Consider the following 26,952-nt stretch of genomic DNA (forward strand, 5'->3'; position numbering starts at 1 on the left):
TGTAATAACAGCATTAAAGCATTTAATTTGAAAGTTCACAGCAGTATACTACATTAACTAATGAATAGTTCTAGTAAACTACTGAAAATTGTTCTAACTTCAATTGTGTGTGTTTAAATTTAGAGTTCATTTCTGGCTAACCATTACAAATCACAAGTCCTAAAACATCAAAATTAGAAGCAGTGATGACCCTTAAAGCAAAAGCAGAGACTGCCAACTGTGATTTGCTTGGAACTTGATACTGGTCACAATACACTGTGAGCTTCCCCAGCCAAGCGGCTTCCAGGTGGCACATGGGGTGAAGCCAAATTGACCATGCCAGGACTCGGGCACAGCTAGTCTCTACCTCCCACTCCTCCCCATCCGTCTGACCCTGGAGTCAGTGGGAAGGGTCAGACTACCGCCCGGCACCAGCTACATAAAAACAATACTGACAGACACCGATTTGACATTTTGCCAGTATGCAATTGGAGTGGTACTTACAGAAACATTCCACCATAGTAGAAAACTCATCTGTTTGGAAATCTGAGAACTTTTGACTATTTCGACTTGCTGGGAAACACAAGGTCATGCCAAGTAGATTTATATTACTATGTAGTGGGAATACATGCCATTTCGTTGTCTTTTTTATAAAAATAAAATCTCTCCTGCAGTTACATTAATGACACTTGCATTCACCACTTTGCATGCTTTATCTGTAAAATATACTGCTTTGGTATAATTGTTATTAGATGTTTTTGCTGTGAACACATTTTAGTCACATTTTTGTGGTAATATGGCCAACATTTTATTCTTAGTAGGATAATCTGTAACAACAACAAAAAATTAACTCACAAAAAGAGTATAAAGATATAAAACCCTTAGAACCAAATATAATTATCAAGAACTGAGCAGAGAACGAATTTACTTAGTCATTTTCCCAACTTTCTGCACTTGCTGTTTTCTTCATTTTCTTCTCAGTTGATGAATATTCTGAATTCTAAAAATCTATCAGTTTTTTGTGTTTGCTTTAGCTTTAGTAACTCTTGTTACTGTACAGAGTACAGTCATTATGTAAATTCAGTGCTGGTAATTGGACTGAGTTAGGTAACACAATGATTAAGTCACTGGGCTCACATTTTGGAGATAAAAAAAAATCATCTTATTTTTCACTTCATTGCTGCGTCTATTATCTACATCCTCATCTATACTCTGCAAACCACTGTGAAGTACATGGAAGAGGGTACATCTTGTTGTACCATTAATAACGCTTTCTCCCATTTCATTCACGTATGGATTGCGGGAAAGAATGATTCCTTAAATGCCTGTGTGCATGCTGTAATTAGTCTTATACTGCCTTTGTGACCCCTATGGGAACAATACATAGATGGTTGTAATGTATTCCTAGATTCATCACTTAATGCTTGTTCTAGAAATTTTCTACATAAGTTTTCATGGGATAATTGGTATCTATCTTCAAGAGTATGGCAGTTCAGTTTCTTCAGCACCTCTATGATACTCTCCCATGGATGGAACAAACCTGTAACCATTCATGCTATCCTTCTTTGTATCTGTTCAATATGGCCTTTGTCTTATTTGGTATGGTTTCCACATACTTGAGTGGTATTCTTGGATGGGTCACACAAATATTTTGTGTGCAGTTTCCTAGTATTCTATCAATGAATTGCAGTCTGCCAGCTGCTTTACCTATGACTGAGCTTATATGATTATTCCATTTCACAATCCTACAATGTGTTACGCCCAGGTACTTGTATTAGTTGACCAATTCCAACTATGACTTGTAGATATTACTTACTGAAAATAACTGGAGAAATAAGCTTTACACATCCAGCCGAAGATGTTGAGTGCACTCGAGTTATGTGAAGAAAGACATACAACAAAAGCATGAAATGGTGACAGATCAGAAGCTGAATGTATAAAATTGCCATACTTTATTAACCACTCATCTCCCTTGCTGAGCAGTCAGTGTGTCTGGCTGCCATGCAGAGGACCCAGGTTTAGTTCTGAACATTAACTGGAGAAATGTAACAGGGTGCACTAAACAATTGAGCAGGAGGAGCTCCATGGTCTGCAAAGCTGGGATAGCAGCGTGCTGATCCCATGCCCCTCCCTCCTGCTTCCAAATGATGCCATATGGCAGAGAATGACACAGCAGCCAGTTACCACAGGTGGACCTCTCGACATCATTGCATAGTTACTTTTTCCATACTTATTTCTTGTAATTGTTCAGAGTTGTGATTATTTATAGTTTATCTTAGCAACCATTTTAAAGGCACTTTATCATAAAACTGAATTAGTGTTAATCTAGTATATGCCTGGCAAGAGAGAGAGAGTACACTTTCTTAACTGTCAGTGAATGTAGTAGTGGAGCTACATTTATTTACTTTTTTTTTCAGAATGACGGATATGAATCAGACATGGCCTTAGCAATGAATCGTTACATAGGAAATTCTATTTTGCCACTTCTCATCAAACATTCTAAATTTTATAATGAGGCTGATAACTATGCAAACCTTCTGGATGCAACATTGCATACTGTGTATCGTCTTTCCAAGAATAGGATGCTCACCAAAGGCCAAAGGGAAGCTGTGTCTGACTTCTTGGTCGCTCTTACCAGGTTTGTCAAAAAGGAACAATACATAGCTTTAAATTCAAAAATCATAAGTTGTTTTATTGGCATTTTGTTTGTGTAAATGGTCATTAAATAAATACTAAAGCCATGATATTCATTGTTAATAGTGACTAATTTGAGTGATCTGTATGTTCACTGTTTAAATTACTTTCATTTTTACTACGAAAGATTCAGATAATGACTGTCTCACAAGCAAGACCAAATTGGAAGTAGTAGAGGAAGAAACCACTTTAGCTCCAATTTTCCTATTAGTGTCTTGTGTCTACAGTTGAAGGATTGATTGATTAGTTCATTGATGGAACAATTTACATAAAATAAAAAAATTTTCTCATGTTTTTTCCAACATGATTTTTGGAGAAAGTGACAACAGATGTATTTCTAATACTTAGTGTTACAAAATCTGATGCGCAGAGTTAATGTTAAAATAGTAGCTTGTAGTATTTACATGTTGTTGGGTTGTTAGAGTGGTGCCCATTGGATTTACTGGAAAGGTTTTGGAAGCTTTTTCAATACTTCCATCAATTCAGAAACCAAATGCTAAATGAAAACAGCAAGCCTTGCCATTTTTGGAAGAACTCTGCAGTAGTAGCCTCAGCAGCCAGAGACTGTGGACATGTGTGTGTGAGAGAGAGATAGTTGCATTTGTGTGAGTGTGTGTGCATGTATGTTGTCTAATTCCGATGCATGCCTTTTTGGCCGAAAGTTTACTTTTTTGCCAGTCTTTTTGTTGTATCCATCTGTGACTCAACATCTCCGCTATATGGCACGTAGCAGTCTATCCTTTTCATAACACTGCCTCTAAAGTAGTTTATGACTGATGATTATGTATTTCTAGTTTCATGAAGTTTCAACCATGAAAAATGTAGCATGTTGTCATGGCAGCCATGAAAAGGCTGCTTTAAGTTAGGAGAGCATCTATATCTTTTTACATGGAATGCCATCTCCTTACAACAGCACTTGCCAGGCGCCATTATAAATACATGACTACTACAAGAGTAGCAGTAGCTGTACTTTGATTTTGAGTACTGTTATTCAGTGCTATAATAACACACATCTTATATGGTGGCAGTTTCTATTGGGTAAATACTCTATTTATTGTGAGCTTCAAACAGAGTAATCTGAATCTTTAAAATTGACTCACATAGCAAGTTCATTGAAGATCAAAATAAAATAGTCTTAATATCGACTCTGAAATTTAGCCTCACAGATCAAATTACAAAAATTTGCACTTTATATTTTAAGTTAGTCCCTGTTTTAGATTATAATAATTTTTCTTCTTAAATAGTTTAGTTACGAGTAGGAACCAGAAAAATTCGCTTTTTGAGAAATAGGTACGAATTCTGCCTCAAAATGCAAAAAAAAAAAAAAAAAAAAAAAAAAATTACTTAGTAGTTGCATTTCATAGTGAATTATATCCACATGAACTATTTTATCACAGATAGTTTGAAACGTCTTTATTTTCTGATGTATGTATCGAAAACGTAACCAATTTTCAGTTACTGGTACTGTACATCATCTGGTGAGGCCCAAGTTGGAAATATAGTGTGCATAAGAATGTTTGCGCTCAATGATCTGGTGCCATGCCAACTGTGGGCAGTTGAATGGTCTATTTAAGATACTTGCGCACAATACAACGTAATATTCAGCTGTTTGACCTAACATTTTTTAGCAAAACAACACATCTGTTTGTTTGTTAGCTAAAGCTCTAAAGATGGTATAATGCAGCCACTTAATGTGGCAAATTAGGTGTTGGATGTTTTGAACTGTGGTCGAATCAAATACCACTGCTGCTCAAGAGTTCAGGCCTGAAATGCGTCATTAACAATACTCTGCTAATCTCAATGAGCAATTGTGAGGTAGCTGTCACTGAATGCTTTGTGTTGTGTGTTGCCCATTGTTTTTCTTTTTTTACTTTGAAGTAAGTGAAGTGACTAGTCCTGGTCCATCATGGATTTTGAATATGACCCTTACAACACCAGAAGAGATCGGCAGTCCCTGTTACAGAGTGTCAGTTCCGTAACATTGGCTACTGCCCTGTGAAATGGAGGTGGAGCTAATTTCCTGACACCACTCTTCTCCCATCTGGCATTCAAAATTCCAGTTGCAACCTTTTGTCTCTATAGCCTATTGTGACAGCACTCTGCTTTATAATGATTGGCAAACAAAATCTGTATAATTTCTTGACTGCTTCAAAATTCTTCCCATAACATTAAAATAGAGTTACCATATATTCTGCTGCTACCCTAAGAGCTTTGTGACTTCTACCTATAGCATTGTCAAACATGGCTTGCACGGCTATGAATGCCCAAAAAAGATCAAAATTAATAGTCTGTAGATTTTGTAATCATTGAATTGAGTAGAAAAAGGCAAATGATGCCCAGAAATGAGAGATGCATTCAATTCACTGATGGGAAACCACTGCTGCTCTTCACCAGAACAATCATGTTTGAAAGCTTGAATACAGCCATTGAATAAAATAAAGATCATTCTTAAGAGAATTGTGTTGAAGTTTTTGCAAAAGCAAACATTCCAGTTACACAGTTCCTAATTAAGACATTCTATAACAGTCAGTTTCGCAGAACTAAGGCTTTGATTGTCTTCACTCGTGCATTGTGATAACCTGTTTAATATGTGCTCCTAATCATTTACAAACAAAAAAATGGATGTGAGCTTCAACAAAATAGGTCGGTATTTTGCAATATATATATATCTAAAAACAAAGATTCTGTAACGTACCAAACGAAAGCATTGGTACGTTGATAGAAACAATAACAATAACAAACACAAGCACACACACAAATTTCAAGCTTTCGCAACCCACAGTTGCTTCATCAGTAAAGAGGGAAGGAGAGGGAAAGACGAAAGGATGTGGTTGGTTGGTTGTTTCGGGGAAGGAGACCAGACAGCGAGGTCATCGGTCTCATCGGATTAGGGAAGGACGGGGAAGGAAGTCGGCCGTGCCCTTTGAAAGGAACCATCCCGGCATTTGCCTGGAGTGATTTAGGGAAATCACGGAAAACCTAAATCAGGATGGCCATATGCGGGATTGAACCGTCATCCTCCCAAATGCGAGTCCAGTGTCTAACCACTGCGCCACCTCGCTCGGTGAAAGGATGTGGGTTTTAAGGGAGAGGGTAAGGAGTCATTCCAATCCCGGGAGTGTAAAGACTTACCTTGGGGGGGAAAAAGGGACAGGTATACACTCGCACACACACCTGTGTGTGTGTGTGTGTCTGTGTGTGTGTGTGTGTGTGTGTGTGTGTGTGTGTGTGCGAATTTTGCCAAAAAGCCCTACATGTTTAGTCAGTTGTTATGCGTATACATAAATCATTCACACATGCAGTTACTGGCCAGTTGCATTTTATATTTTCTTTTAATCAGTAAATAGAATGAAAGTGACTACTGCAGTGCCTGACCTATGTACACAAGCATATCTGGGCTTGTAATTCAAAAAATGGCTCAAAATAAAATATGTTACATCCTGTCGTCATTATTTGCTGATTGGCACTGTTAGGTAGTAATAGTTATAGCCATATACATGGTGTGATCCAAATTGTATAATAAAGTTATATAAAAATGCTGTGTGAACTCGGACCTCTGTTAGCCCTTAGAGCTTTTTCTGTCAGCATTTTTCTGTGTTGAGGTAAATTCTTTATCTTTGTCTGAAATAGTGCTGTGTATTTTGCTGTAAAGCTGTTCATTTTTTTTTTTTTTTTTTTTTTTTTTTTTTTTTTTTTTTTTTTTTTTTTTTTTTGTGGGAGAGGGGCTGTTTTCTGAAGATCCTCATTTCCTTAAAAACTCTTGACTCCAATGAGCCTGCAGTTTTCTGTATGCCTCAGGCCTGCAGAGATGAAGAATAAAAGTAACAATATTTGTTGATAAATATCTGATAATTCTGCAATATTTTTTTATTACAAAAATATAGAAAAATACATTACTAACTAACTATGCTTTGATATTTCTAGGATGTTACATTATTTGATAATTTGTATTTTTGCTTCTAGCCAAATGCAGCCAAGCATGCTCTTGAAACTACTGAGAAAGTTGACAGTTGATGTCTCAAGATTGTCTGAATACACCACAGTAGCATTAAGGGTAAGTATTTTTAATTTGTGAAGGCAGTTTTTAGTACTGCAGGATGTATTTTTTTTTTAATTTTGACACTATCAGAAGCTGTGTCATAACAGGCAACAGTTGAAAGACCCTTCAAAATTGTGCACTCTTTTCCTGTACAGTCTTGAGTGGCATATCACTGATAAATTCAAATTGTGATTGCCAGATGTAATTTCATGGTCCTATATGACTGTACTGGGCAGCCTCTAGTTCGTTGATTGCTAAACAGCAATTTTATAGTTCAGAAAAATTTTATCACCCATACTCACCCATAGCCTGAATATACAGTGTGGCTTTAATTAAACTTTTGCTACTTGAACCAATGTAGGCAGAAAACTATTTACTGTATTTGTACCCAACTTTATAGGAATGATGTTCAGACTGTCTGCTGCAGGATTTCCATTGTTAGTAGTGTTAATGTCATGACTTGCCATTAGGTGCCAGTACTGATATGGTGACTTAGGGTTGAAACCCAAGTATCAGTGTGCATTATAGTTCCAAACAGTCAACATAGGTCTGGACAAAGTGAGCAGGGCTTCACTCATAAAGCTATTTTAACGAACAACAATGATAGTGCTGCTCCTCTTCATGAATATCATTGCATCAAAGGAATGTGGAGAGGTCCTCTTTCTGCACAAGCACTGAAGAACATGATTCAAAGTTCAAATTAACTGATAGATTGCTCCTGGGAGAGGCCACAAAATGTTGAAGAAGTTATTGTTGCCGTGACTGAGACTGCTGGACCTAATGCATGAACTTCAAGCTGTGCAAGAGCTGTGTCATGACAGTGTAACATTCCATGATCCACCATTCATAAAGTGTTGCGAACAATTGTGAAATGGTATCTGTACATATTTCACATTACTCACCAATTTTCGCCACGTGACGCAAATATTTGAGTAAACTTTGCTCTTACATTTCTTGCAAGGCTTGAAGTTGATGACATGTGGCTTTGGAAATTTTTATGGAGAGATAAAGCACACTTCATGCTCACTGTGGAAGTGAACGCTCACAGTTGTCAGCTTTGGGGATCATCACCACCAATGAATGTTTAAGAAGTTCCCTACATACTGAATGTGTCAGTGTATGGTGTGGCTTCATGACACGATTCATAATTTGCCCATTTTTCTTTGAGGAACTTGGACCCCAAGGACCAGGTATGTGCAGTGTGAATAGCACACGTTACTGTGTACTGCTTCACCAACATGTGATACCTGCTCTATGGGACAGAGGTGCTTTGGACTCAACTGTTATGATATGTGGTGGAGCTCCACTTTCACATTGTTCATAAGTTCATTCAGTTTCTCTGTAACACATTTGGAGAAAACTGAATCTTTGGCTGAACATTCCAAACTGGGTGGCCACCAAGATTATCACATTTGAACCCATGTGATTTCTGGCTGTGGGGTTACTTGAAGAACAGGGTTTGTCAACAGGACACTAACACACATAGGAGACTGAATATGAGCATAGTGAGAGATGTACCTGAGATGTTTTTGGCAGCAGTAGAGCAATATTTAGCTGCTGTTCCATTGTGTCATGGATGCAGATGGTCTTCACATTGAGCAATGTTTGTAACCTGGAATGAAAACATTGTATGTAATTAACAGTTGTTACACTCTCATGTGGAAATTAAAATTTGTTTCTTTCATTGTTTTTTTGTTTTTGTTTTTTTTCTCGTATGCATGTCCATGCAAATTTTTCCACAAAGTTTCATTGTGCTTTGATCATCAGGTTTTCATGAGGGGGGTCTCTCAAATAACGAAAGATTGATGATAATCATCCTGTACAATGTATGTTGTTTTAAATCAGGTAAATGAAATGTAATTTTATTAAGCAATAGCCATTTTGAAAGAAAATGAGGCAGCATTTACGTAACAGTTGTTGTTTCACGGGTTCATCTTTGCCTAAACTTTTATTTCTATTTTTTGCTTTGTCGTGGCAACTGGAGCTGCTGTCAGTTTTGGTCTAATTTGTTACCAGAATATACTATGTATTAGAGAAAGTTTTAATAGAACTGCCTGAATCATACTTTATTTTCCCACACCAAATGCTATACTGTCCTTTGGCAAATCAACATCATCAGATTGTGGCATAAATTTATTTATTTTTGTCGGAATCTGATGGTGGCAATTTGTTGAAACATATTGCAACAAATGATGTGCAAAAATTAAATGTGATCCAGACAATTATTTCACTGTATAAGCATACACTCCTTCTTTACCAGTTATTTCTTTGTGCATATTTTATTTTCATTGTGTTCTTGCCACATAATGAAGAAATAACGTTTTGCTTGACACCTTGCTCATTTCCCCGTGAATGTATTTCTTTTTGCTGCAGTTGTTGGCATAATTTGCTTAGTCTTCCTCTCCTGTATACGTTTCTCATTATTTTTCACCATATATTTCCTGATGTGTGCAAATTTCTCTCTCTCTCTCTCTCTCTCTCTCTCTCTCTATTTTTTTTATTTTTATTTATTTATTTATTTAAGCTATCTTCGCATCAGCTTTAACTTGTGCCCTGCTGTCTGTGTCACATTTAAATGTTATTCCATTGTTAAAATTTTTACCATCTTCTGCATTGTTGTTCTTGTTGTTGTATTTATTGGTCCTGTTGTCTACAAAGCAGCTTATGCATAAGACATTGGAAGAGTCAAGTTATAAATATACAGCTGAAAGTCATTTGTAGGCATACATATTTAAGGTTACAATAATACACTTTATACACAAGTATTTATATAACACACTTCATAAATTTAAATGTTCTTCAACGGAGTAAAAGCAGTGATGCTCTAAATATGACTTCAGAGATTTTCTGAAGGTACTGAATCAGTAAAAGCTTTTCTGTTTTCAGGAAGTTTGTTATAAAGAAAATATAGAAACTTTAAAAATGTGGTGCTTCAGAAGAATGCTGAAGACTAGATGGGTGGATCACATAACTAGTGAGGGGGTACTGAATAGAATTGGGTAGAAGAGGAATTTGTGGCACAACCTGACTAAAAGAATGTATTGGTTGGCAGGACGCGTTCTGAGGCATCAAGGCATCACCAATTTAGTATTAATGTAATGTAATGTAAAAATGTAGTAGAGTGGAGAGCTGCATCGAACCAGTCTCTGGACTGAAGACTACAACAACATCTAGCAAATTAAATTAGTAATAAAGATCATGTCATGCCTAAGTTTTCATTAATTATTATAAATGTGTGCAGAAGTAAGTCTGTTGTAAAATAACAAGTATTCTCAAATTGTAACTTACCGTGAACCTGTAATTGTAAATGTGTACTGATGTATCCAATGTCACTCTAAATAGTGATTAAAGGATGACTGAATGAATAAATTAATAACTAAATAAATAAACTACCATCTTTGGGAATGAATTATTTCTGAAGGATCCATCTGCTGTGCTCTCTCTAGAGTGTTGTACTATAAATCACTCCAGATTGATATATGCAGATATCAATGCTTATGTCTGTTTCCAGTGAATGATCACCAAATTGTTTATCTGAGAAATAATGAGTCTTACCAACTGTTTATGTGAATACATTGTGTTCATTTACATTGAGAATCAACTGCTTGTCCACACACCAAGTCCTGATCCACTTCAGGTGTTGTTGCATTTCTGTACAATTTTCTGGAGTTGTAACATCCTTGTATGCAACAGCATCACATGTCATTAGCATTTAGTAAATTCTAAAGGTATCCACTGGGCCGTTTATATGTATCATGAACAGTAACAGTCTTACAACACTATTTTAGGATACACCTACATTTACTATCGCCTCTAATGATTTCCCAATTGAAAACCATATTTTGTATCAAATACCTTGTGGAAGTCACAGAGGAAGGAGAGCAATATTACGTACTGCCTTTGGGTGTAATGAAGGAACAGCAAGTGAATTCAGATTCACATGATTGCAAAATGCATATTATCACTAAAGAAGAGATTTTTAGTTCCCCAAACATCATAAAATGTGTCCCATTATACCAAAACAGATCAGGATCAGTGATATAGGCCTGTAGCATGTTCATTTGTCAGTGACCCTTTTGAGAAATGGAAATTACCTACAGCTTATTTTAATTACTTACATCACTTGTTCTAACAACCTGTGGCAAAATGCTGCTAGAAGGGGAGCAAGCTCTCCCACTATGGAGCAGTTTTAGTCGGTTTTCAGTTTTTTGATGACTTATGTCTATATGTATATTTCAGCATTTGCATGACTATCTAAAAGAGTAGTCATAGTACAATTTTATCCTGTTGTGTTGCTAATTATGTGTTTCTTTTCTTCAGCATGACATCATAGTAATTCATGTTTATGTGTTGTGTTTCAGCTTCTGATGTTACATTATGAGCGCTGTGCCAAGTACTATGGCACATCTTTTGGACAGGGCATGTATGGAGCATCAAGTGATGAAGAAAAACGGTTGACCATGATGCTATTTAGCAATATTTTTGACTCATTGTCTAAAATGGTAAGTAAAAAGAGCATTGTTGTAACCAGTGAAATTGCAAAACTTGTTTAATATTGAAGTATATAGAAATCTTTTTTTAGTAATGAACATAAATCTCTAGACTATGCAAAAATCATGACTCTTGTCACAAGAAACACTGGAAAAACTAGCATACCAAACACTCTGTGTGTTATGAATGCGTAACCATGCATCACTTCCAAATACACTTAAATATCAACATGCAAATATATATCATCTGGGATGCCAATTTTGTAAAAATATCTATCTATGAGTTTTTCTAAAATTACTTGAAACTTTGAAAATTTATATAAACTTATTCATGCCACTTACATAGTGAAATTACTTGGTGAAATTTTGTAAGGAAGTAGAGCAAGCTTTGATTCACATAGTAGAAGGATTCTAATCAAACCACTGCAAATGCTAGCGACAATTGTGGCAAAGATGACCCGTAGTGCCCTTGTTGTGCGTGTTAGTTTGAAAGTCCAAATTTGTTACAGCTGTGCAATGTAATTTTTGCATTGAGTACAGTAAAGAACCTCCCATTAAGCCTACCATCTATGAGTGACATAAGCATTTTGTTGAACAGGATGCTCCGTAAGCAATAAAAATCTTTGGGTTGACTGCCCTTGTCAGATACGTTATAGAGAAAATGAGGCAAAGCTTTGTTAACAGTCCTATAAAATAGAGCCAGCTGGCTTCTTGTGAGCCGGGCATCCCACATGTGACTGTTTGGCATGTGTTAAGAAGACTTTTACATCTTGAACCACACAAATTAACAACAGTACAAGAACTAAATGATAGTGATAGGATTGCTCACAAGGAGTTTTGTGGTGAAGTATATTACATTTATTAAATAAAACAAAGGTATCATTCGAAACGTTACATTTAGTGATGAGCCGACTTCCTCCTTAAGCTGTACCATTAATAAGCACAACTGCAGGATTTAGGGCAGTGAAAATCCACAACAAAACTTTTGAACATGTTCATAGTAGCCCTGATGTTATTTGTTTTATACGTTAAACAAGAGCATAGTTTACTGCCATTTGTTTTTCCAAGATAAAACAGTCAGTGGAATAGTGTATGTGGTGGAAAGCTTTTCTTTGTGTCCACTGCCAAGGGGTGCTACAGACTACCAATGAAATGCGCAAGTATCACAACAACAGATATATGAGTGTTGGGACTTAAATAGTGGCAACTATTTATTCACCACCGATACAAAAGAGTTACATGTTTGCACCTGTTACTGTCCTTCGAAGTAGTCACCAGTGTTGCAAAGAACCCATTGCCAGTGATGTGGAAGGCATAGTATACCGTTAGCAGAGCCTGTTCTGCTGATGGTGCAAATAGAGTAGTCTACTGCCTGTCGAATCTCTTGAACAGTTCTGAAGCGAATGCCACATTGTGGTTCCTTCATCTTTGGAATCAAATCAAAGTCACAAGGACTTAAGTCGTATTACTGTTCGTTTTTGGAGCATCACCTGTGACCAGCTTTGTGAAAGAAGAGGCGACACTTTCTGTGCAACCCACCCATCAACCCATCATTATGCACGACAATGCACGGGTGCATACAGCGCAAGCTGTGGCTGCTCGTTTCAGTTGATGGTACTGGGAAGTACTGTACCATCCACCATACTCCCCGGACTTAAGTCCTTGTGACTTGGAATTGATCCTGAAAATGAAGGAACCACTTTATGGCATTTGATTCAGAACTGTTCGAGAGATTGAACGGGCAGTAGACCGCTCCATTCGCACCATCAACAGAATAGGCTCTGCTAATGGTATATTACGCCTTCCACATCGCTGGCAATGGGTTCTACACAACACTGGTGACTACTTTGAAGGACAGTAACAGGAGCAAAGAAGTAACTCTTTTGTATCAGTTGTGAATAAATAGTTGCCACTATTTAAGTTCCAGCTCTTGTGTAAGAAATAGCACTCAAATACAGTGTCCATGAATGAATGTGCACATTACTAAGTACAAATAGAAATATCACTCGTAGGTGTTGCCTGGGATGCACATACATGATTAAGTCCATGAGTCGTATTAGCAGCAGAGCAAGAGGGACCAAGGATGATCGACAGGAGGATCCAACTTGGCATGTAGGAGCATGCCCTTAATATGATGATGCTTCCAAGATGTTTGGCATCAGCAGATGTCAGAGGCATAGTTCAAACGGGTCTGCGCACTATGGGACTTAACATCTGAGGTCATCAGTCCCCTAGACTTAGGACTACTTAAACCTAACTAACCTAAGGGCATCACACACATCCATGCCCGAGGCAGTATTCGAACCTGAAACCTTAGCATCAGTGCGGTTCCGGACTGAAGCGTCTAGAACTGCTTGGCTGCAGCAGCCAGCATCAGAGGCATGGCCCGCCGATCGTAGCTGCCAGTGGGATGACTGCTTTTGGGATGTCGGTACTTCCAAGACGTCAGGCATTTGCAGCTGTTGGAGTTATGACTTGGTGACAATAGCTGCCAGTGGGCTGACAATGTTTCCGACATGTCAGGCCTTGGCGGATGTTAGAGGCAGTGCATGATGACGATAGCTAGCAGAACAGTAATTCCTCTGGGATGTTGGTACTACCAAGACCTCAGGTGTCTGCAGTTGTCAGAAGCATGGCTCAATGACAATAGCTGCCGGTCATGCTTCCGTGACGTCAAGTGTTGGCAGATGTCGGAGGTGATGGCTCAACAATGATGGCTGCTGGTGGGATGACATGCAATGATGCATGGCACCTGAGAGCAGCAGACAGCAGTACAGCGTGGCACCTGAGAGCAGCAGATAGCAGTAACAGCAAAGCATCAGCAACAGCTGATCATTTTGCAGACTGCTGGACTGGCCAGCGTGAAACCTAGAGTGTTCACTGTCCACAGCATGGTCCAGTGGTGGCCTAAATACTCTATTGTCCAGTGAAGGGATACCTGCATGGCACTGAGTGGGCATGTGGTGTGGCATAAGAAAATTGTGCCCAAACTACAGTGCTCCCTACCTCAATAGGGTCACTGCCTATCAGTGAGGTTGGCTCTGTCAGACACAGTGGAGGCTGTGTAAAGCTACAGCGTAAACAGCCTGAGCCATGCTCATAAACAGCTTGGTAAGTTATGTTGGTGTGTCCTCCCCGAGAGGTGGCAACCCATAATAACAAGTGTGGTGTGTACAGCAGTGTAATCTCAGGTGGATGCAATACTTTTTAATCCCACTGATTGACAAGGCTGACCAAGAGCGTAGCAAACATTTCATGCAAGATGACACACTACCACACTACCTCAGCAATGTCCGTAATTTCCTCAGTAATCACTTTACAGATAAATAGTTTGATTGAAGTGTGCTGATTACATGGCCTCCATGTTCACTGGAACTGACACCTCTTTATGTTATCTGGTGGTATTACCCAGTATGTACCACCCTCACCATCTTCTTTAGGAAATTTCAGAGTAATAATCTACATTTCACCTAAACAAGTTACACTTGGCATGCTGCAGTGAGTTTAGGGAGAAATCAACTTCAAATGGGATGTGTCCTGTATAAGCAGAGGAATGCATGTTCAACTTGTTTAGCTACAATATAAAAAAATTGATGTACTTTGCTGAAAATTACACCAAAACCAGATCAGTAAGTCATCTGACTAAATCTATATGAACTTTCAAAGTTTTTAAGTCTTTTTAGGAACTGGAGCATAGTTTAACTTGTTTTGCAGATTTCCTTTGAATGTCAATGTGGAGGTGTACAATGTTTTAGTGTATTTGATCTGTTTTTTCTTCTTTGTAATTTCTGGTTGTCACTTGGTCTTTTATTCCAATGTGTATACTTTTCCTGTTACCATTGTTAACTGCAAGTGTCCTGAGTCTGTTGTTTAACTGCCTGCACTTTTATTCAAGAAATAAAACTCGTTCATCATAAGCTGTGATAACTTGATTACAGTCCGTCCAACAGGTTATGGGCTCAGGAGAATGTATTTTGTTACCAGAGCAATGTTTTATTCTCTTTTCTTCAAACAAGACTCTCACATGAATTCAGTTACATCAAGGGTTTTTCACTTGTAAAGTGCAAAAATTAGAAGATGAATTGAAAGAACTTTTCAGTATCCAGAAATCTGATAGGAGTAATTTTTAGTTATGGACATGTGAAATGGGAATTGTCTTTCTTGCTGATAGAAGTAAAGTAATGCTAGTTGAAGGCACAGATGCACAGAACTTGTGGGATGAATGTTATGCACTTTTTATTTTGTCTGGTTTCAAATTTGAGTAGCTCAAAACTGTGATAAGTTCAGTGGTTGTAAAGCAATTTAAGCATAAGTAATGTGAACAAGAAGAATGTTGATTGGTATTATCATCTCAAGAAAGATCATTTTAAGGCTGAATTCAACAAAAGACTAATTTGTCGAAAACCTAAGTGCAGAAATTAGAAACGTTTTTGACCTTAATTGTGATAATGTTTGACTTACTGATCGTACTGCGTCAAAACAGAGAAAGAAATCTTTTTTCAGTGGAAAATGTCTCAAAGTTGAAAATCAGTGTCATGGAATGTTATTTTTTGTGGAAAATATTTAACAAGCAAATTATGCATCATCTGACTTAGCACTGTCATGGCACAAGAGGTTGGGACATGTATAGATAATTTGAAGAAAATGGCTGACTGTGGTTTGATTCCAAATTTAAAATCATATGCTTTAATCAAATTCTTCAGTGCATCATGTCATTATGGTACGCAGCATAAGAAGGGATTTAAACCTTATTTACAAACTCAAGGCTGTGCTCATTAGAAATTGTTCATGCTGATACATGTGTAAAAATGCCCCATACATCATTAGGTGGAGCTAACTGTTTTGTTGTTTTTAAAGATTACTGTACTTCACACAGACTTGTTTATTTTGCCAGGAAGAAGAGTTATGTATCTTCTGTGTTCTTAGAATTTCAACATTTGGTTGAAAGGCAAACAACTTAATGTTATTAGGACTGACAGTGGGACAAAGTTTGTTAATGAACAATTTCATAATCATTTCAAGAAGACTGTTATCATCTATGAAACCAGTTCACCATATGACCAGTGCAGAATGGTAAAGCTGAATGTAAAATCAGATCTATGATGGAAAGTGCTCACACAGTGCTACTTGATTCTGGTCTTCCAGAGACACTTTGAGCAGAAGCTGTAATTAAAGCCTGTTAATCCTATAACAAAGAAAATAATTATTTCACAAGACATTGTCTTCAATGAAAATGCAACACAGTATCTTGCACCAACTTAGGACCAACAATATCTCATATGAATACAAGTTCCCTACAGATGCAGTAGGAGATGAAGGTAAATAATCTGTTGAAAATGGAGATGAAGTAGTTCAAGACCAAAGATCATGTACTGTTTCTTTCCCCAATTCATTGGCTATTGGGCCATTCCCATTTAGCTATCTCAGTAGTAATATTAATTACAACAATACGAAAGTAAGGACAACACAGCATCCAGTTCCCAAGTGGAGAAAATCTGTGGCCCTGCTGGGAATTGAACCCGGCCTCATTTGCGCCTCTTCACTTAGTGATCCGCTGTGCTGTCCTTGCAGCTTCCAAGGCAGACATTGTTCAAAAACCTTATTAACCACAATCAACATTGCCATCCAGTTCATTTCCAAAATTATGTGGCTTGTGCAACAGTCATTGATGGATCACAGACTTTCAAAAAGGCAGTGGCATCCAGAGACTGAAAGTGCTACAGAGCAATGAAAGATTAAATGTCCTCTTTGGCCCTAATGTTACCAGTGATTTAATGGATCTACCCCCAAATTGTCAGGCTGTCAGTTATAACTGGGTTTACAGAATGTAACGTAAACCAAATAGGTATAAATCTAGATTATGTGCCAAAGAATATTCCCAGAAATCTGGACTGGTTGTGGAGAAACTATCACCTGCTGTTAGGTATGAATCAGTTGATATTCTTTTGGCTTTGACCAGAATGTATGATATGGACACAAAGCAATTTTATGTGAAAACTGCCTTTCTCAATGGTGATTTGCAGTAGGATAATTTTGCAAAACAGCCTGAAGGTTTCAACAGTGGTAATGTAAATTTAGTATGGGGGAGGAAAAAAATAAACTTTATGGACTGAAGCCACCTCCTTGTTGTTGGTATCAAAAATTTGTCAGTTTATTAAGTTTTTTTTAATTTCAAACAGCTTTATTTGGATAATTGTGTATTTAATGCTGAAGTTAATGGCCAAGAATTATTTTTAGTTGTTTTTGTTGATGATGGACTAATTTTGAGTAAAACAACCACAGCTGTAAGTTAAGTACTTGAAGAATTTAAGATTCATTTTGAAATTGTGACTGATGATGCCATGTACTTTGTGAGAATGGAAATCAGGTGAGGCTGGGAAAATAAAGAACTATTCATCTGTCAAAAGGGCTATATTAGCCACCTCTTACAAAAATTCAGCATGAATAACTACAAGTGGATATACATATTGATTCCCACAAAGTAATACTGTTTGCTGACAACACAACAATATCGGTAAAAGCAGCAAAAAATGAAGATATACAGGAAGAAGTAAACACAGTTACAAAACGTCTAAGTAATTGGACAGCAGAAAATCAGTTGATAATAAACTACAACAAAACAGTAGCCTTAAATTTCCATAACCACCAAAACACCTCATTGATATATCCAGAAATAAAAATCAATCAACACCCTATTTCAAATGATGAGGCTACAAAATTTCTTGGCATCTGGATACAAAGAGACTTAAAATGGGACAAACACATAGAACAAATTAATGCCAAGCTGAGCACGGGTTTTTATCTTCTTAGGGTTCTCAAACGATGCATAAATGAACAGGCACTATTGTGTGCCTATTATGCGTACTTCAATGCCCATCTCAAGTATGGACTCATATTCTGGGGAAATTCTCCAGCAGCTCAAGGGACTTTCAGAATACAAAAAAGAGCCATTAGGATTATGACAGGGAGTGGTGCTCGACAGTCTTGCAAACCAATATTTAAAGCACTGAATATACGACCTCTACCGTGTATGTTTATTGTTGACACACTAATGTACGTAAAAAAGTATATGATTGGAAATGATGATAATACTTTAAAAAACAAAGATATACATGATTATAATACTGGAATAAAATATAACTTGCATGTACCCCCAGCCAGTACCAGTTTGTATCAGAAAGGTACATGCTATCTGGGTATTAAACTCTATAATAGACTATCAAATAGTATAAAATGCTTACAAAATATTAGTGCTTTTGAAAGATCTGTCAGAGAATATCTACAGTACCACTGTTTCTACTCAGTAAAGGAATACTTGGACCAGAATAACTGTTAAGAGCTAAAGCTACTGTAATTTGTAACATTGTATCATTGTAAGAACTACAACTATTGAAATTGGTAGCATGTTGAAAAATGATTATTTAAATATGTATCATTTTGAACTTAGTAATAAGTCCAATATCATCCTGTACACTGTACTACATATGATCAAAGGACTCAATAAATAAATAAATAAACAAGCTCAGTACAACACTTACTGATTGGAGTTGACAGTTGCATTTGGGCCTGTATCAGGCCAGTGAAGACATGAAATCCATGGAGAATGTTCCATTTTGTGAGGCTGTAGATGGACTGATGGTTGCTGCCACAGTGACAAGATTTGATATAATGTGTTCAGTCTTTCAAGCAAGTCAGTCTTTCAACAACCCTGGATATGATCATTGGACTACTGTTAAATACGTACTAAAAACTCTTCAGGGTATAAGAGACATAGGTATTAAATACAGCGGTAGTAATCTTAAAACAGAGATTCAGGGAGAGCATAAGGGAGCAATTGACAGGAATGGGGGAAATAAATACAGTAGAAGAAGAATGGGTACCTTTGAGGGATGAAGTACTGAAGGCAGCAGAGGATCAAGTAGGTAAAAAGACGAGGGCTAGTAGAAATCCTTGGGTAACAGAAGAAATATTGAATTTAATTGATGAAAGGAGAAAATATAAAAATGCAGTAAGTGAAACAGGCAAAAAGGAATACAAACGTCTCAAAAATGAGATCGACAGGAAGTGCAAAATGGCTAAGCAGGGATGGCTAGAGGACAAATGTAAGGATGTAGAGGCTTGTCTCACCAGAGGTAAGATAGATACTGCCTACAGGAAAATTAAAGAGACCTTTGGAGAGAAGAGAACCACTTGTATGAATATCAAGAGCTCAGATGGCAACCCAGTTCTAAGCAAAGAAGGGAAGGCAGAAAGGTGGAAGGAGTATATAGAGGGTTTATACAGGGGCGATGTACTTGAGGACAATATTATGGAAATGGAAGAGGATGTAGATGAAGATGAAATGGGAGATAAGATACTGCGTGAAGAGTTTGACAGAGCACTGAAAGACCTGAGTCGAAACAAGGCCCCGGGAGTAGACAACATTCCATTAGAACTACTGATGGCCTTGGGAGAGCCAGTCATGACAAAACTCTACCATCTGGTGAGCAAGATGTATGAGACAGGCGAAATACCCACAGGCTTCAAGAAGAATATAATAATTCCAATCCCAAAGAAAGCAGGTGTTGACAGATGTGAAAATTACCGAACTATCAGTTTAATAAGTCACAGCTGCAAAATACTAACGCGAATTCTTTACAGACGAATGGAAAAACTAGTAGAAGCGGACCTCGGGGAAGATCAGTTTGGATTCCATAGAAATGTTGGAACACGTGAGGCAATACTAACCTTACGACTTATCTTAGAAGAAAGATTAAGAAAAGGCAAACCTACGTTTCTAGCATTTGTAGACTTAGAGAAAGCTTTTGACAACGTTAACTGGAATACTCTCTTTCAAATTCTGAAGGTGGCAGGTATAAAATACAGGGAGCAAAAGGCTATTTACAATTTGTACAGAAACCAGATGGCAGTTATAAGAGTCGAGGGGCATGAAAGGGAAGCAGTGGTTGGGAAAGGAGTGAGACAGGGTTGTAGCCTCTCCCCGATGTTATTCAAACTGTATATTGAGCAAGCAGTAAAGGAAACAAAAGAAAAATTCGGAGTAGGTATTATAATTCATGGAGAAGAAGTAAAAACTTTGAGGTTCGCTGATGACATTGTAATTCTGTCAGAGACAGCAAAGGACTTGGAAGAGCAGTTGAACGGAATGGACAGTGTCTTGAAAGGAGGATATAAGATGAACATCAACAAAAGCAAAACAAGGATAATGGAATGTAGTCAAATTAAATCGGGTGATGCTGAGGGGATTAGATTAGGTAATGAGACACTTAAAGTAGTAAAGGAGTTTTGCTATTTAGGGAGTAAAATAACTGATGATGGTCGATGTAGAGAGGATATAAAATGTAGACTGGCAATGGCAAGGAAATCGCTTCTGAAGAAGAGAAATTTGTTAACATCGAGTATAGATTTAATTGTCAGGAAGTTGTTTCTGAAAGTATTTGTATGGAGTGTAGCCATGTATGGAAGTGAAACATGGACGATAACCAGTTTGGACAAGAAGAGAATAGAAGCTTTCGAAATGTGGTGCTACAGAAGAATGCTGAAGATAAGGTGGGTAGATCACGTAACTAATGAGGAGGTATTGAATAGGATTGGGGAGAAGAGAAGTTTGTGGCACAACTTGACTAGAAGAAGGGATCGGTTGGTAGGACATGTTTTGAGGCATCAAGGGATCACAAATTTAGCATTGGAGGGCAGCGTGGAGGGTAAAAATCGTAGAGGGAGACCAAGAGATCAATACACTAAGCAGATTCAGAAGGATGTAGGTTGCAGTAGGTACTGGGAGATGAAGAAGCTTGCACAGGATAGAGTAGCATGGAGAGCTGCATCAAACCAGTCTCAGGACTGAAGACCACAACAACAACAACAATCTTAAAACTTTATGTTTACTTAGATTATTATTTTGCTGGGGAAATTGATACTCGTCATTCAACAATGGGCTATGCTACCATATCAACCAGCCAGCCTGTTAGCTGCTCATTTTGTAGGGAAGAATGTTTTGCCACATCTGCAACAGAGGCAGACTGTGTTGCAGCATCCGCTGCAGGTACTGAAATCACTTGGCTTCAGCTTTACAGGAGGTTGGTGTCAGCATTGAGCAACCAACTCAACTTGTTGTGGACAACCAGAGTGCATAACAGGTAGTGAAAAATAATGAACATCACAAAAGGACTAAACACACAAAATTTCACTAGGTTTGTGAGAAAATAAATGATGATTCCAGTCTTGTTTCCTGTGTTAGGTCAGGAAAATCAGTTGACAGGTATATTTAGAAAAGCACATTGAAAAGAAAATTTTCAGACTAAATGCAAATCGTTATCAGTTGTGTCTCTAAAATCAGCAAACAAGAGTGTGAGTGTTGCATTGTGTTGTGCTGATTATCTTTGAATGTCTGGGTGCAGGATATATATAGTTTTAGTGCATTTTACATATTTTTATCTTTGGCAGTTTTGATGGACACATAATTGGTAGTGTTTTGTTTCTTGTGTTTAAATGTTGCAGTTTTATTCAAGAAATAAAACAGAATAGATTAATGAAAGAATTGTAGGGAACTCACACCAGAGAAAGTAAACAGAGACTTTTGTTTCCAGGATTATGATCCAGAACTGTTTGGTAAAGCACTGCCTTGCCTCACAGCAATAGGATGTGCCCTTCCACCTGATTACTCATTGTCAAAGAATTATGATGATGAATGGTATGGATCAAAAGATACGTCAGATCCTGATGGGCCATACAACCCACAGCCCATAAACACAAGCAGGTAAAAAGATTATGGATGTCATTCGTTTAGAATTCTGTGCAATACATTGACATATTTATCAATCTAAATTGCTCCCTTTCTAGTGTTGTGTTGAACAATGACTTGAACACAATTGTTCAGAAGTTCTCAGAACATTATCATGATGCCTGGGCTAGCAGGAAATTGGAAAATGGGTGGGCATATGGTGAGCAGTGGTCAGATTCATCTAAGACACACCCTCGTCTTAAACCCTACAACATGTTGAACGACTATGTAAGTAGAAAATGATGTTTTATGAAAATAAGTATAATATTAATTTCTTCATCTGCTCTTATTAGTTTATATTTGTTTTTTGTGTACCTCTTTCAGGAAAAGGAGCGCTACAAAGAACCTGTACGAGAATCATTGAAAGCTCTCTTGGCTATTGGCTGGACTGTAGAACATACAGAAGTGGAAATTCCATCAAACAGCAGAAATTCCATGAGACGATCATCAAAGGTGGGAATATGCTGACTGATGCAGTTCCTCAAATGTTGTACGATATGTAACATATGACATTTATTTATCTAGCTTTATTTGTCAACCCATGAAATGTTAACAGTTGTTGTTTATATGCAGGGAGGAGAACAGTCTTCCACACCTTTTAACTATAACCCTCATCCTGTGGATATGACCAATCTTACACTGAGCAGAGAGATGCAGAACATGGCTGAAAGGCTTGCTGAGAATGCTCATGACATTTGGGCCAAAAAGAAGAAGGAAGAGCTCATAACTTGTGGTATGTATTTTTCTTGTGTTACAGAGACTGATGATGATAATAAATCTTATGAGTCCATTAACCCTGTAGCAATTGTTTAAATGTTTCCATTTTCTACTTATGCCAAGTTTTTATCATGTTATTGCAGTTTTGATGCTCAGCCATTCTAAAGAATGTACAAATATTCAAGGCCATGTTACAGCACAGATATTAGTTATAAGTAATGATCCCTTATACTTATGGTATAATGCCATATTTGCGAGTGCAAAATACAAACCTGTACTGTCATAAGTAGAAAATGATTCATTTAATTGCTTAGTAGTGCCACACTAGTTCCACAGTTTATTTTGCATGAGAGGATGGTAAAGTTTTGGTTCTGACAAATGTTAAACATAGAATGTCTTACTTTGAAACAGGTGGTGGCATTCATCCACAGTTAGTACCGTATGATCTGCTGACAGATAAGGAAAAGCGAAAGGACAGGGAACGATCACAGGAGTTCTTGAAGTATCTGCAATACCAGGGCTATAAACTACACAGGTATGTCTGTAATTTCAATAAAATTATAAACTGTTTTGCGTTTATCTTTGTGCACATTTCAAATTTATCTTGGAGAAAATGGTTATATTTTATTCCATTATGTGTCCTATCCCTCCTCACCTCCAGCCACAGTAAGACAAAGTATAGTAAGGTCAGGACAATATCTTGAGATTGATTTGTATATATCAGCCAGTGGAATTCAGGTGCACACAGTAGCACAGAGGCTTGTTGTAGCTGACTCGTTTTCTGTGTTATGGCTTATCTTAGTGACTTGTGATATACACTGTTGAAAGCTTAATGCAGTTAAAGAATACTGTAATAGTATCCTTCCAGTTCACATCCTCATTGTCGCACGTTCATCTTCCAGCATTCCATCATTGGCACAAAACGATGACGTAAGCAATTTCCATTCTTTTTTGTATTTCATCTTTTCAGTTTTGTAGTATAATAAATTTATTTTAACGTCACCTATTACCTGGTATCATCTCCATCCTGTGAACTTCTGTTCTTTCACAGTTCTTTCTAAACCATCCTTTTTTTTATGCAGCCTGATTTCATAAAATACAATCATCGATTATTTTTTCTGCTCTTGATTGTTATTAGTAACTGTCTTTCTTCATCCCCTATTTTTAATATCTTCTAAGTCTTTATTTTCTCTTTCCAGCTCACTCCTATCTTTCTTTAGCACTGCATATTGAAGACTTCTTAACATTGTTCTTTGTACATTGACAGTGTCTATGTTTCAATGTCATATAAGGCTATATTCCATACTGACCATATAGCTAACTGTGCTAGGACACACACAATATTTTCTTTTTTTATTTGCTATTCATGTTATCATTTCTTTTTTTGTCTCATCTCACTGTTTATTTTACTCCCAAACACTTAAAAACTGACTTCTTGCTTTACCATTGTTCTCCAGTGTTTCACTTTTGTCTTACATTTTCCCCCTGGCATTCACTACTGTATTCATCTTTTGAGTATTTATCTGTGAACTATGTTGTTTACAACTTTTCTTCAGTTCCTTCAAACAGATATTGACTTTCTTCTCATCTTCATCTAGTAAACTATAACATAAAAAATAAGGAATTTTCGAAAATATAATGTAATAGGATAGATAAAAAAATCTGCTCACAAAACATCAGCAAGAGAACACACACATAAAAAAGTTATTACATATGCAAACTTTTGGAGCTGGTTGCTCCTTCTTCTGGCAGAAGGGTTGAAGGGAGAAGGAATCTTTCCATTTCATACCGTCCGGCAAGTCTCCTTTGAGTCAGGGTTCTCGGTGACTTTTCCGAACTCTACCCCTTTTCCTAAATCTCTCTAGTCCTTATCCTTCTCCTTCAACCCATCTGCCAGAAGAAGGATCCACTGGCTCCAAAAGCTTGCATATATAATACCTTTTTTATATGTGTGTTCTCCTGCTGCTACTTGGTGAGTAGATTTTTTATCTATCCATTTACATCAAACTACATCATCAGTAAATCATATAAGGGAAGATGAGCTAAGGTGGCTACTCTGAGAGAAACTGAATTTTCACCAAACCATTGTTATTGAGGGAAGCTTGCCACTTACATGTTTTGAAACTACATATTATAAGGTATCACAACAAATATCTTTAAGTGACAAAGGAAATAAATTATAGGAACTACAGGCATTTTTGAACAGTTACATAGTGGCTACCTATCACTACTTGAGTGGGTAATGTGACCAGTGCCATTGCAGCAGGACCACATGTTTGTTGTTCTGATTTCCAGACGCATTTTCTAGACTTCTTGATGTCCTAGTATCTGTGACTATACCAAGTAGCTCTAGCAGCCCATTTTCAATCAGATTTTTGTATTATACCAAGTAAAACAGAACAGAGACAGTTTTAAGTAACAAAAGTTAATTAATTCAAAACCATCAGAAAGGGATGAATGACAGATGATAGCTTTGTTACTCACCATGGAGGCATTGAGCCGCTGACAGGCACAGTGAAAACAGTGCAATGCATTATTTAAGCTTTTGGATGAAATGTTTTTTGTGCTTGTGCGAATGTTTGTGTGTTTTCTATTTTGGAAGAAGGACTTTTTGCCCAGAAGCTTAAATGTGTAGCAGTCTTTTTCACTGTGCATGTCTGCAACTCAATGTTGCCTCTATGTGGTGTTGTGAGTTCTTTTCATATTGTTGTTATTCCATCCTGGACTTCCCATTGGTGGGTGGTAGCTTTGTATATTTACAAGAGTTTAGAAGTCTGTATGATCAGCAATGTGATGTGTAATGTTTGGAAGTAATGAACTCTTATTAGGGTAGACACCTTGGTCACTTTCCCCAGCAAGTAGTATAGCCTGTTTTCATGATTGGACACCAAGTCAGCATTATTGGTTTACAGATGGAAGTATGAAATTGAAAGAAATAACAAAGAAGTATGTATATAGGCCAAAATATGCTGTTAAGCATTGATATTGTAAAAAAGTATTACTTTACATATAAGTGAGATAACAAGAATAATATAAATTACGTACTTTACTTCACATGACTGAGAATCAGAAAAGTTTTTGCTAAAGAATAACAGAACAAGCTTCCTCTGTCAAACTCACTGAAAAAATGATGGTGTATATTAGGGCTAGTTTGGCCCTTCCTGGCAGGGCAAAAAATATGCAGTGGTCATTTTTCCCTTCCTGGGCAATTTACCCCACCTTCCCTTACATGTGATTTTCCTTCCAAATATTTATACCCCTCCTTTCTTCTGAATTCAGTTTTTTTACTGTTTCCTTCAGGTAAATATTTAGTAATATCAGTGATAAATAGCATCCTTCTCCATACCAGTGACAGTTTGCATTCCTGTTTGTTACAGTTTCCTGTTATTTATTGAGTCATATAAACTGCTTAATAATCTTCTTTATTTCTAGTAAACAAATGAATTCAGTATAGGTAGTGATTCTTGTAAGCTCTGAAGGCCTAAAAATTGTGAAATGTTGTGGATCATGGCATAGTGATTTGTGCTTTAGTGACTATGTAAAAGTTCATGAATAACTTGCCTTCTGTCAGTCATAAAACAGTTCCATAAAGTGAGTCATTTTTGTTGTATATTTCCATCCATTTCTGTGTGGAGGTTATTTGTGGCCAATTTTTGCAGGCCAACACGGTCTGGTGCTGGAGAATCAGAACAAACGACTGGTGCCATATCAGTAGAGCTGAGATTTGCATACAGTCTGTTGGAAAAATTAATACAGTACCTAGACACTGCATCAATTAATATGAAAATGTTCAAACCATCAAGCACCTTCAGCCGACGGACAAGTTTCAAAACTTCAACAAGAGACATCAAATTCTTTTCGAAGGTATGGCATTTACTGTTTCAGGTTGACTGATAGTAAAAACTTGTGTCTGTCTGGCCCTTTCCCATTCTCAGTACTGCTTCTTGTCCCTCCTTCTAGTGTCATCAGCTGCTCCATCACACTTGTAATTGTGGCAACAGATGTACAGAACTGAAAATGTGAATACATTGGTCAGAATACCCATGTTATTATAACAGTTGTTGCATGCCGCGTTTACTCACTGTATAATTATTATTCTCTGTTCTTCTGCTCTAATGACATTCAGTGTCTAATCATAAACTATCTTTTAATTGGGTTGAAATACATTTTAACTCAAATAGTGAAGTACGTGTATTTCAATGTTTAAGCTCAGCCCAGTGACAGATACCTTCCTTCCTCACATAAAATTA

General features: G+C 37.3%; 1 protein-coding gene across 1 annotated transcript in view; it reads left to right on the forward strand.

The window, feature by feature from the left end:
- Positions 1-26,952, forward strand: part of LOC124776932 (ryanodine receptor) — a 694,095-nt gene that overhangs the window by 467,226 nt on the left and 199,917 nt on the right. The window contains exons 55-63 of the mRNA XM_047252151.1: positions 2,397-2,617; positions 6,637-6,727; positions 11,074-11,214; positions 21,792-21,961; positions 22,045-22,213; positions 22,310-22,438; positions 22,559-22,718; positions 23,114-23,237; positions 26,362-26,566. Of these exons, the coding sequence (XP_047108107.1) occupies positions 2,397-2,617; positions 6,637-6,727; positions 11,074-11,214; positions 21,792-21,961; positions 22,045-22,213; positions 22,310-22,438; positions 22,559-22,718; positions 23,114-23,237; positions 26,362-26,566 (1,410 nt within the window). The remainder of the gene's footprint in view (positions 1-2,396; positions 2,618-6,636; positions 6,728-11,073; positions 11,215-21,791; positions 21,962-22,044; positions 22,214-22,309; positions 22,439-22,558; positions 22,719-23,113; positions 23,238-26,361; positions 26,567-26,952) is intronic.

Source organism: Schistocerca piceifrons, chromosome 2, assembly GCF_021461385.2.
Source record: "Schistocerca piceifrons isolate TAMUIC-IGC-003096 chromosome 2, iqSchPice1.1, whole genome shotgun sequence".
Taxonomy (NCBI): Eukaryota; Metazoa; Arthropoda; class Insecta; order Orthoptera; family Acrididae; genus Schistocerca; species Schistocerca piceifrons.